Here is a 12,451-nt window from a genome sequence, read left to right on the forward strand (position 1 = left end):
ATGGGAAATTGTTTTATTTCTTGGAGGAAAATTGTTTCAAACTGCTGAACTTGAATAAACAAATAGTCTGTGCAATAAATAGTTATGTGATGCACAATTAAGATAAAAGATGATTAGTATGCTAACGTTTTATATTGTTTTGGCTGCATTAAAATAGAGGTATATAGTTATCTGTCTTCAGTTCTGAACTATAACTATGTTAATGTGTCTCAGTACGTACCTCGTCGTATTTTATAGGTGGCAAAAGTGGAATATGTTAGAAAAAAGCCAAAATTAAAAGAAGTTCTGGTGAGATTAGAAGAGCATATGGAATGCACCTGTACATCATCAAATACTAATTCAGATTATAGAGAAGAAGAAACTGGTATGTTTTCCTTTTATTTTTGCCTTAATGCTGTTTTCATATGGACCTTATTTTTATATTAGTAAAGAATGTAAAGCAAACCTTGCTTCTAGTGAACTCAATAGCGAAGCTCTCCGTTACTTCTCTGTGTGTTGGAGATGCAAAATTAGGAACAGTTTGTGCTGGATAAAGAGTTCAGATTTGAAGTGTATCAGTTCTCATTTGGTTAGCCTTTTTAAATAAACCTAAGTGCCTGATAGTATTCAGGTCTTGCTTAACTAAGTTAAAGGTTGTCATGTTACAGCTTATTGGTGAACTCCGTTGCCTAATTTCTTGAGACTTTGTGGAGACAGGCCTAGGGCTGAGATTTACATGACCTTGGGGAATATAGTAATGAAATAAATGTAAAGCACTTAGGAATAAACTCAGTGTTCAGAAGTAAGGAGTTTTGAAACAACATTGCCCATTCCTGTTTATATATAGTCAAGAATTTATTGTCAGTTGTCATATTAAGTGTAAGTTTGCCTTATCAAGACAACGTTCAAGTTGCCACGGGGAAAGATTTATTGGGAAAAATATTTACTTCAAATCTAACTAAAGTCGTTAGCTCAGATCCTCTTACTAGGGTGCAGTCAATGCAAACCTTGACACATATTCAAGGAGACCTCTGCAGTAGAAAGGACACCTCTCTTTCTCCTGATTTTGGTTGAAGGAAGCCTCAGAAGGTTGCTTTCACCTCTGCCAGGAATTTAGGGGTGCAATAGACTCATCCCCCAAATTAGAGTCAGTGAAGAGCAGTAAATATAGGAGGAATTTGTAGGTGGCTGGGTCAGGATGAGTTTTCTGTACTGTCTCCATCTAGCATGGAGGCAAAAATCTGATCTTATTGAATGAAAGCTTCAGTTCCTGTGTACAGAGTGGAAGAACTCGAATTTGTTCAAAAGCAAAGTTAGGCCTCTACGGTGATTTTATTTGACATCAATTTATAATGTGAGCTTAGTGTTTTAGATGGAACTAGGTTGAGTTATGGGTAGATAAAACCACATTTAAAATGGTTATTTTTTTATGTGTGTATGGTTTCATTTTTCTTCCTATGTCTTTTTTTTTTGGAAAAAAGTTCCATTGTATCAATTTGTTTTCCAGAATGTCTTTAATCACCAAAGACTAGCAGTTAAGATTTTAAGATGAAAACTTTTCCTTTTGGTGTGTCTGAAAAATGGGGTAGAACTGTCATGGAAGAATATAAATTTCAGGGATTTAATTACTGATAGGAACAAAACTTGCACAAGCAAGTAGATGGTGAGCTGAAAATAGCTTAACTACAGAGCTGAAAGCAAATGTTGAATACTGCATGGTAACAGTCATTATAGATGGATCTTGGAAATGACGTATGCAATGCCAACTCCGTTTATTATTTCTTTACTTTTGTGTAGTTACTTTATAAACAGAATGTCAAATCAGACTTTATAAAGTTATTACTTCAATGCGAAGGATAATGAGATTTCTTTGAAATGTAAACGATTTGAGTATTTATTACTTCAGTGTTCAACAAAATATGTTACCTTAGGGCGTTTTACCAGCCCTGCCCTTATGTTAACAGGAAGGCCTAGGGAATCAGGTAAAAAACGGAAACGAAAAAAGTTAAAACCAACATAAAACCCACTGGAACTATTTGATATTCAGGTAGGACCTATATGCTGAACACCCTAATAGCACAAGTACTGGAGAACTTAATCAAATATCATCACTTCAACTTAATCACTGTTCAAAATCTTGGCACTTGCTACCTCAAGGCTGCAAAGAGATTAGATTTGATTGGCTTTGATAATTCTACTTGCTGGTATTTTTCCTTTAAGCTCCACATCACCATTGGCATCTTACATTTCTAGCTACTTCCTTTTCTTGCCGTTTTTCTTCTTTTATTTTTTTTTTGAGGGTGCTAATACTTAAGCTTCTGAAATCTCAAATTCCATTCTCTCTGCGTTTGTTTCATCATTATTGGTTTCTGAGGTCAAAGCATCTCATAATAATGCATGAATGATTGCCAGGTTACAAATTTTTGTATTCATTGGCTGTAAAATGTTGAGTGTACATAAAGCAAATACTATTGCGTGCATGACCATCAAGCCCGTGTTTTGGCATGAACTGGGGTTGATTGTACATGCACCTGAGATGGTCTTACGGTCTGCTTACCTGACAAGGAGGATGCTTAGAAATACCATATTTCTGTGTTGCAGAATCCTGTTGTTACTTACACCAGAAAATTAAGATCTTTCATTTGGTCGGTTCAGTCTCAGTAGGGTGATGACAGTCATCAAAATTCATGAGGTTTTCAGTGTAGTGAAAAACTCACACCCTCTCAGTGCAAAAATGTATGAAATCCTTTGGCTAACATATTAGCAATACATCGTGATGGCAATAAACATTCCAAATTAAATACGGCATTTCCATTTCTTAATGACTTGAAACAGTGTAAACTGCAGCACTTGCAATTGATTCTCGTATTTGGAGTGGGAATGATTTGGATTTTGCAGTGTATGTGCCTAACACCTGGATTATGGTGAATTTAATTTCGAGCACCTATTTTTTGCACATCAACTCCCAATGGCATTTTTTTCATTTATACTGGTGTATCGTTTGTAAAGAATGCTAAACTTGATATCCTGTTTCAGATTAACAGGTATTTATTGGGAGTAGTATGATAGAAGCAAAGATTTTCTAAAATTCAACTTTAAAAGTGAGCATGTAAACTCAATCAAAGCAGCATTTAGAGCTTCTTGTCCCAGGTTAGTGACTCTTCATGCAGAACAGTTCTTTTTTTTTTATTATTTTTAAGTCATCTACTTAGCAGATAGGACCTTTGATTCTAATCATAGAGTTATTGTATCTTTTTTCTCTCCTGCAGATGTAAGGTGAAAATAAGCTAGAAAAAAAACTTCTCTCTGGGACATGGATGTACATGGTTTGTTACATTCCTGAACCTACTATGTATGGTGCTTATTGACTGTATACGTTATTTGTTCTCCTATGTCAAAAAACTGGCTCAAAAGAACACTTTAATGAGAACAAAGAGACAATGTACATTTGTTTAATGTGACATCAAAGCAAGTATTGTAGCACTCTGTGAAACAATAGGAAGCTTCCCTGTCCAAAAAAGAAAAAAAATGAAAGAAAGAAAAACAGAAAAGAAAAAAAAAGACAGTTGAATGAATGGAGGATACCAAAAGTACTCAAAAACATGACAAAAATCTAAGTGAATAGTGGATTTCTGTCAGAGCAGTCAACGGTGCTTTACGTCAAGAAATGTGCCTGCGTTCTTGATGAAGATGGATGGACACTGATGGACTTCAGGCACAAAAAAAGCAGGAATGTATGAAATGATCAAATGCCACGCAAACACTATAGAACAATACATCCTTACTTGGTGGTGTTTTAAAAGTCTATACAAAAAAAAACCTACTGGGGAGCCTTAAGTGGATTTTTTTTTTTTTTTTTTACACCATAAAGTGATTATTAAGTTTTCTTTTTACTCTTTGCCTAGCTTTTTATTATCTCTTGGACTACATTTGCCAATAACACATATAAAAGACTGGTATAACAATAAGCAGAACACAAAATATTATGGTATTTCTCCTAGTGGGATGCAAACTAATGAGATGTATTAAAATAAAAATGGTATACCTATGCATAATTTTCTAGATATTTCTTGGTTTATGTTCCCCGATCTCCCCGTAATTTAAAACATTACATAAAAAGAAAAAAAGAGATGTGCGTAAACAAATCATAGGATATCCATGCAAAAATCCTTTTTTTTTTTTCCTTTAAGACTTATGCCAGTTGCCTACTATTGATATTGTGTTAGCAATTGTCATTCTTATCAGTATACAGATACTTCTATTTCACATGTTGGAGCTGTGTGAAATGTACAAATTCTTGTATCTGCATTGTACAATGTCATGGTGGCATGGGAACTACCTTGCTGCAAATATTTGAACAAAACCTAAAATTCTTTATTTTTGGTAAAATGTTATGCTTTATGTGTATTCAACAGAAATATGTGTTTTTGTAAAGGTGAAGTTTGTATTTTTATCTAAAAATTAACAGTTTTATATACCTGAGAAAGCCTGCTATGTTTTCTTGAACCAAAAAAAAAAAAAAAAAAAAGAAAAAAAGAAAAAAAGTGCATTTTGTGGTCATATTTTTGTAGTAGAATAGCCCAAATAACATCAAATCTATTTTAACTATAGCAGGGCAGATAAAATACTCTGGCACCAGCTCCTGTGTTTTCAAAGTGCCAAAGGATTAAATGTTCAGTTCCCCACGGATTGCAGTGGGAGCCACATGGCTAAATCCTTCTGTACTGCTTTGGAAACGTAGGGCTGTGCCAGATATGACATGGCTACTCGCTTGGCCCAAACCAGTGCCCCACCCCAGTAGTTTGGATTATGTACCCTTTGTTTGAGTTGGATGATCACATTGGATATGTATAATGAACTACTGGATTCTTTTATTTGTGAAACGTCTACAAAAAGATGAAAGAGTTTTCTTAGTTCGGAACAACAAAAAAAGTGTGTCTTGAAGACAGTGTTTCCACTCAAAAACTATCTTCAAATGTGAATGAACTGCAGAACCTGAAAATAATGAGAGAGAGAGATTTTTAACTTTTCCATTTCTTTAAATATAGTTCAAACGTTCCCCTCCTGTTCCTGTAGCTACATCCAATTTCAACCGAACAAAGCAATGTCAGCTAACAGGCATTATTGGCTTCAGATGCTAATGCAGAGATAGAGTTAGTCACCGTTCTATTTTGTGATCATTTTCCCAGTGTATTTGTTGAGCACCAAAACTGGAAATGCATTTAGCTAAGATTGTCTGTGCTTGTTTTCCACTAAGTGTACTGTTCACAATGTTATGCACATGAATGTATGTGTCTGCGTTTAAAAAAAAAAGTGTATAAAATGTAATTTATATATTTATGTTTCAGTGGGATGCCAATAATGTTGCTCCGTTTCTTTTTTTTTGTCTAAAAGATATCTAATGAAAAAAAAACCAAACATATATCCATTAAAATCATGTAGATGAAAAGCATGATGTGACCCACTCAGACACTGTGTAGGTATGAAAGGATATCAAAGTCACTTCAGTGGAATAATTTGCAAAACAACTTCTTGAGAATCCTGTGGTTGCACTGGCATAAGAAGGTTGTGTTTGGATCTGTGGGCCAGCTTCCCTGGAGTTACTCCATTGAGTATAATGGAGCTCTGCTGATTTACATCACGAGTGAGTCTGGCCCTCTATTGATGTCTTGGAGAAAAAAGTAAACCGAAAGGCATGCATTTTATTGGTGCCAGCAATTAAATGTGTTATGCCAAATTCAGAAAACCAGGAGAGAATGAAGACTGAATGAAGTCTTTTCCAGTAGTTGTTTGTTTGAGACTTGTAGTCTCGAGTTAATTTTGTTACCAGAAATGAAACGCACACGAGTCTTTGTTCTCAAGCACAGTGTTTATATGGCACGCAGCAGAAAACGCAAAAATCTCAGGGCTATATTCTCAGCTAGTATAAATTGGCAAATGTTCTTGACTTCAGCCACCCCTAAGCTAATTTACATCAGATGAGGATCCAGTCCACGGTTTTTAAAATGTGAGAGTGTCATTTGCTGTAGTCCAGCCGAGATACTCCCCGCCAGCCTTGTGAACGCTACAGGCTATGGTATTAGTCCTTCCTCAGGGTGGCAGATACAACCAGAAGGAATGGTAACGTTAAAGGTTGTGACACAGGAGACATTAATTCAAAGTTAAGTTGGACATTTCAAGGGCCATATCCTCAGCTGGTGTAAATCACCATCGCTCCGTTGCCTGCAATGGAGCTGTACCAGCTTACACCACTTGAGGGGCTGGTCCCTCATTCTTGCTCATCCCTTTCACTACTCGATCCTGCAGGGATCTCAGATTGTCCTGTACTGTTAATGTAATCCTGTGTTCTCTAATACTTAAGCACAATAAGTGAATATAAGAATGAGTGTCAGACTTAACTTTGAATGTCCAAGCTCTGAAATGGTTTGTTTCACCATTGTGGCTGTAAATTAAACAGTTCTCTGTGCATTTGTGAATGCTGTGTCATATCTTCTTCTGCTCTCTGCTGGAAGTGGAGTCCATCTGGGCTTTTAAAGTGCAACATTTGGACTGTTACAGGGAAGGGTGTGAGCAATCGGAGCAGTAAGATATCTGATTGACATCTCTGTTACTGGTGGAGCGGGGGGTCAGTAGGGGACTAAATGAAGGAGTTGAAGGTGATAGTTATAAGTCACATTTCCATGCACTCCTTTACCACCTTGTTGGTTTTGTCCTTGCACGTGCTAGGTAAAAATTCTGGGGTAAAGCTTTTTTCTGTTTTACATTCTGCAGTCGCTTCCTCTGTCCAGAGATTCAAAAGTTGTTGGTCTGATTTCATCCTTTTTGAAGACTTTTCTGGTCAGAAAGTATGTGTAGTGAACTGCCCCCAAAAAATCTGAGTGTTACAATAGGGTGCATGGTTGCTGATTCTCTAGTAAATTGCATACTTTTAATTCTGTGTTTCATCTTTCCAGAGATGCCCTTCAGTTGCTTTTGTTGAGTGAAATCAACGATTATATACCAGTTTGCTTTCCTTTTCTCCTGTCCTCCATCCTGCTTGACATCTGCTTTATTAGATAGTGCACATTGACTACAGGCAAGTTGCTCCTCTCCTGGAGCAACTCCCGGAGGTTTCTGGGCTGCTCCAGCACTTCTTTATCGTTGAGCTTAGGCTTTTTACTCTGTTTTGAACTGTATCTCATGGGTCTCCTCCCTCAATGGGCTTCAGCATTCCAGCTACAAGGTTCTTTTAGTGGTCTACCTTGGGTCCGTGTTGCCTTTCTGTAGTCTGCTTTCTAGCTGTTCTCTGCCTGACTTTTGCATCCCTCTGTTTCTGTCTCTCCAAAATGATTTCCCCTTCTTAGGTTCTGTCTCATATATCTATTTTTTCTCCTCCTGCTTGCCACAACAGCCTTTGATCCACCCCATCTCCAAATCAATTGCTTTATCCAGGCATGTACCCCAAGATCCTGTCTCCCAGGCCTGTAGGCCCATAAATGACCCCTACATGAAAGACAAATGCTGTTATATAGACATATGTTTGTGGAGAGAAGAAGGTTCATCTTTGCATTTGGAAAAATATTCATTCCTGAATGCTCCCTGCTAAAGCTCTGTCCGATTCCAGCAACAGTGTAACTGTGGAATGAAGTGGTGTTGAAGCTATTCCAGACATCTGACGGTTCAATTAAGATCCGTGACCCTGTGTATAATTTCATTTGAAAGTGTACCCAAAAGCAAAGATGAAGTTTCAAAGCTACCTCAGCTTTGCATGCTCATATTTTACTGTAATTTGAAGGAAATAATGTATGTAGGCTCCTTCCATAGCTTTAAAAATCTTATACCTGAATATTTATCTGACCCTCTCTTGGGCTGGAGATCATGGTTGCTTTAAAAAGGAAATGAAATGGAGCTCTTCAGTGAAGTAATTTTCTTGGTGTTTCTAACACACGGCTTCTAGTACTGGCACATCTCAGAAACAGTAGGGTAAAAGCTGTTTAAACTCATAAGAATCCCACTTAAATTTGCTTTAATTCAGGTAACAGAGAGAAGCCTATCAATGTTGCATTCCTCAAGAATCAGCCTGTTCTGTACTTATTATTTCATTTAATTACTGTGTGTTTTGCCACATTTTAAAAGCAAGGTATTATTCCATGTCTGAGCTTTTTTTTGTGCTGCTCTTTGCTGTAGCGTCTCTGCGGCGCAGCCTGGAACTGACTTGTACTCATACCTCCTCTGAAATAAAGAACTATTGTCATCCCATTTTAGGTGAGACCGAGGCATGGAGAAATGACTGTGCAAGGTCACACAGCCAGGTTATGGCAGAACCAGGGATAGGACTCAGATCTGAGTGCTCATCCAGTGCCCTAAATCACACGACCATCTTTCCTTTCCAAGAATGAATCTTTGCACCCTTAGAGCTAAATACTGAAAAGATTGAGGGTAAGTAATTTTGCCTAATTACTGTGCATAGGATATATGATCAAAAACCTCTGCTGTTGTCAAGAGAATGTAATGACTGATGAAAATCCAGCTTTCTGCTATGCAGATATGCAGCCTTTTATGCTATCGTGACCTAGTCATTTCCTGCATCTCTAAGAAGTCAACCTTTCGTGACTTACAGTGAAAATTATGCGCACAGAACAGATCAAGACTCAGATTTTATGGGAATTTACAAAAATTCAGTAGGCAATTTTCATTGTAGTTCCCTTCAGTTCAGTGTCATTCATTCCTTTTATGGTGTGGGTAATATTTCCTAGGGGAACTGTTTTTAACATGGGCCCAATCCTGATTTTTTCCCAGGCCCTAATGTGGAAAAGCACTTTAAGAGGTGCCTGTGTTTGCCCTTCTTTGAGCTAGTGCCTAAGCACGCTCGTAACTTTGGACAAACATCCCATTGACCTCAGGCAAATGGAGCAGAGTTGATGCTTTATTACTCTTTTTGAGTACGGTGTGCCTTCTTGACATACAATCCCAGTTGTGGGATGTGGTCCTACATGCTCTTGGAGTGTTGAAGTATGTTGTAAGCAACCCCAAAAATGAAGTAACAAGAATAGAATCTACAAGTAGAGAACCAGCTGGGAGAATTCAACTCTCGTCTGCTCCCATGGTGGTTGCCATTTTGAAATATATATTGGTTCTTTTTGGAAAAGTACTATTCCGGCATGGGTGGATTCAGGATTGCAGTTAGTAATAGCAGTGAGCCCATTTAAGATTATCTGTTTGGGTACTTCAGAGAATGTAATTTGAAAACACACAGTCGTACCCATAACAGACAAATTTGAGATGAGAAAAAGTGATGAGAGCAAGTTTAGCGTGAAATACGGCAACTTCTAGTTTAGGGAAAATAAAAGGGAATTAGAAAATAAAATTAGCATGATCGAAAACTTGATTATTCATTTGCCAGTTGTGGAATGTTACCTGTCCTTTCAGTCATTCCAGTTATTTGCTGCATCAGGCTGAATTATGTGCTGAAGCAACGTGTAAAAAGCTATGGCTGATTCTTGTTGAACTGCTGCCTATTATCATAGCATATGACTGTGAGGTGGGGCCTGCAATCATGGTTGTAAATCAAAGAACAAGTCATAGGTTAGGTACTGTTTTCCTTAGATACTGTCTCTAAGTTTGTTTTCTGTATGCTAGTGTCTTGGGTGACATTTCGTGAGCATTTGACTTATGCATAAAGTCAAGAATACGTAGTTCTGACACAAAACTAAGGAAGTGCTAATTCTTAGCCTTGTTCATAATCAATAGATGAAATTCTGGCAACATCCAGGTGACAGAATTTCTGTTGCTGAAGGTTTCAGTGTCACATTTTGCCAGTGTTACATCTTCCCTTAGAGGGGAATCCAATCATTATAGTATTTGACTCATTAGCAAGCAGTCGAATCTAACTTGGTTTGAGCTTTTAGTATCTAAAAATTTTCATTGTGCATGCCAGATGTCTTTTGGGATCTTAGATACATATGCATAGAAAGGCTGACTTGTGTGCTTCAGCAGAAAAGAAGTCTATGTATGAAGACTGGAGGAGTCCTTCAAACTGGGAAAGAAGGAACTAAGTTTGTAACAAGGGTTGTACACTCATCTTCCCAAGATCATACCTGGTGCTTTGGCCTCTACGTACTATCTTTGATCTTGCATAATGCAGGCAACTGATTTTACTGTCCATCTTTGAAATTGAGAGTAGCTGTTAAGATCAGGTATGCAAAACCGAGAAGCACCCAAACCTTCAGTTGGGCCCACAGTGCTTAAAATGCCCCTGGGGATTTTGAAAACATCTTGATTCTTGAAAGCAGTCACAAATTAGTAGAAGAAAGACACTTCTAACATTTCTGAAAATCCCACCCTGGTTTATTTGGCAGGTGAAAAAAGAATTCAGGAAATATACTACATATAATGGTCATTCAGCGACAAAGTCGGTGTTCATAGCAAATGCTCATGCTTAAATCTTTCAGCAGTTAATGATCATCTTTACAGACCATAATAACTGAATACTTCACTTATCAATCCATCAGGGCTTGGATGAACTTTGAGTCATATGAAAACGGGACACTCCTTAGGCCAGTGGCAGGTCTGTCTTCTAGCAAGTGATCAACGAATTACATAATTGGCCAGATCACTCACTTGCATAAATAGATACAACTCTGTTGACTTCACTGGAGATGACAGTTACCTGAGAACTGACCCGAAACTCTTGCCGTGAAGTAGATAGTGATTTCATATTTTGCTGTTTACTGTTGTAAAAATAGACTCATTTCCTGGAGCAGTTAAAACAAGAAAAAAAATCTGGAAAAGCAATTTCCCACAGAGACTTATCCACACTGGAATTTGCCGAGGTCCCCGGATGTGGACATGTGCTGTTAGAAAACATAAACGAGCAACTTTGTTTAGGGAAGCCTCTGACCTGTCAAAAATGCAAAGCATTTGTTACCAGACTTTTCCTTGGCAATTAGCGGGTAGAATTGCTCATAGAAATTGTTTTGTTTGCTCACAAGGGGAGAAGCAAGACATAAATTCAAGATACTCCCTGTTGGGGACCACGAGAAAGAAGATTTTGTTCACAGAGGGCCTGTGGGTGAAGTGCCAAGCGGCCTTAGCTCTCTTTGGGGATGAACTTAAACTTGTAGACCTCAGTGAAGTATCAGGAGCCCTCCAGCACTGCTGGTCATCTCTGACTGTGGCTTCTTTCAGCAGTCTAATGGACTTGGGCATCCAATTTAAACTCATTTTTACAAGATCATAAACCTCAGTTGGCTTCAAAGCCCCTCTGTGTTCTGCAGAGAGGCTGATTTTGGTGCGGGGATGTTGCCGTTGAATATTGCCTGCCTTTCCTAGGCAGCGGCACTCAAGCCTCAGGGTCGTGTTCTGCTGTTTGGTGCAGGTGGTTCCCAGCAGTGACTTTTCAAGGGCCTGTTGCATGCCTCGTTCATTGCTTGGACAGCCTGACATTTCAGAGGGAAGCCTTTACTCCAGCCGAGCTTTGCCTTTGTCTTACAGCTTTGTATTTACATGTCTTTTCTGTGTAAAGGTGGTGCTGGTTTAAGCTGGAGACCAGGGAAGTTCTGATTTTCAGAACAGAAGGCCAGATTTTCTGCTGTGGGCTCTGTTCTGCTGGAGCTCATTGCCCAGCTGTGCCTGCTGTGCGGGGCCAAAGGAGGAGGGAGGGATGCTGCAGCACTTCAGGGAAGCCAAGATCTGCCTCCTCGTGCTCTGGTGCTCCTTCCTGAAGACGCATCCTCCCTGGCTGCCACCAAGTTTTCCTCTTTCCTGCTTACCTCGAGGGCTGAGGTTTCCTAGATGCCAGCATGTCCCTTGTGCAGGGGAGGGTCTCACGCTGCATTATGTTGTTGAGGAGATGTGGTGTTTACTCAACAGCAAGAATCCTGCGCAGACCGAGGGCTCTGTGCTCACGCACTAGGGAGTGAAGACATTTCTTGGTCCATACTCTCTCACAGTAACGTAAGCTGCTCAGAGGTCTCCTTGGAGCCAGGAAACTGCTGAAAAATGTATTCAGGATCTGAATTCCCCTTGACTGCAGTGGGTTTCCATAGCATGACAGATGAAATTTGTCACAGATAGAGTAATTTCTTCAACAAGCTATGTATGAATCCTGCAGCTTAATGCTCAGCTTGTGTACTTCACTGATGGCCATAAATGTTGTTTTTAAACAAGATAGATGCTATTTATTCAGGGATGCCTGTTTATCTTACTTGTGCTTCAGAAGAGCTTGCCTAACAGCTTGTATTCATTTGTTGTGCAGAACCTACTGGCCAATCCAGAGTGGCTGGGCTCTATCTTCATATCCAATGGGGGTTTTGGGACCTTCCAGCTAGAGTTAGCAAGTGCAAATGTTTCCCCTTAGCTCCCTGCATTCCCCTGAGTTATGGTTCAGCAAAGGAGTCAGTGGAAAGCTGAACTTGAGGCATGGGAGATGTTTCTTTGAGGTTACTCGTACTTAAAGTTAGGCGTGATCTAAATTGGCTTGCCAAGCTGAGGC

General features: G+C 38.9%; 1 protein-coding gene across 5 annotated transcripts in view; it reads left to right on the plus strand.

Moving 5' to 3' along the window:
* The window catches only part of PDGFA (platelet derived growth factor subunit A), a 36,390-nt gene that overhangs the window by 19,642 nt on the left and 4,297 nt on the right, over positions 1–12,451 (plus strand). Inside the window, exons 5-8 of one of the 5 annotated variants that reach the window (XR_008452409.1) lie at positions 238–364; positions 1,944–2,026; positions 3,016–3,129; positions 3,249–8,197. Coding sequence is in view for 3 of the 5 variants with exons in the window: in XM_054080411.1 (XP_053936386.1) it covers positions 238–364; positions 8,224–8,357 (261 nt within the window). In the remaining 2 variants the exon portion in view is untranslated. Of the gene's footprint in view, positions 1–237; positions 365–1,943; positions 2,027–3,015; positions 3,130–3,248; positions 8,198–8,223; positions 8,398–12,451 lie in introns of those variants that run through there. The other 4 variants (XR_008452410.1, XM_054080412.1, XM_054080411.1 and 1 more) reach the window with 4 other exon arrangements.

The sequence above is a fragment of the Cuculus canorus genome, chromosome 15 (assembly GCF_017976375.1).
Source record: "Cuculus canorus isolate bCucCan1 chromosome 15, bCucCan1.pri, whole genome shotgun sequence".
Taxonomy (NCBI): Eukaryota; Metazoa; Chordata; class Aves; order Cuculiformes; family Cuculidae; genus Cuculus; species Cuculus canorus.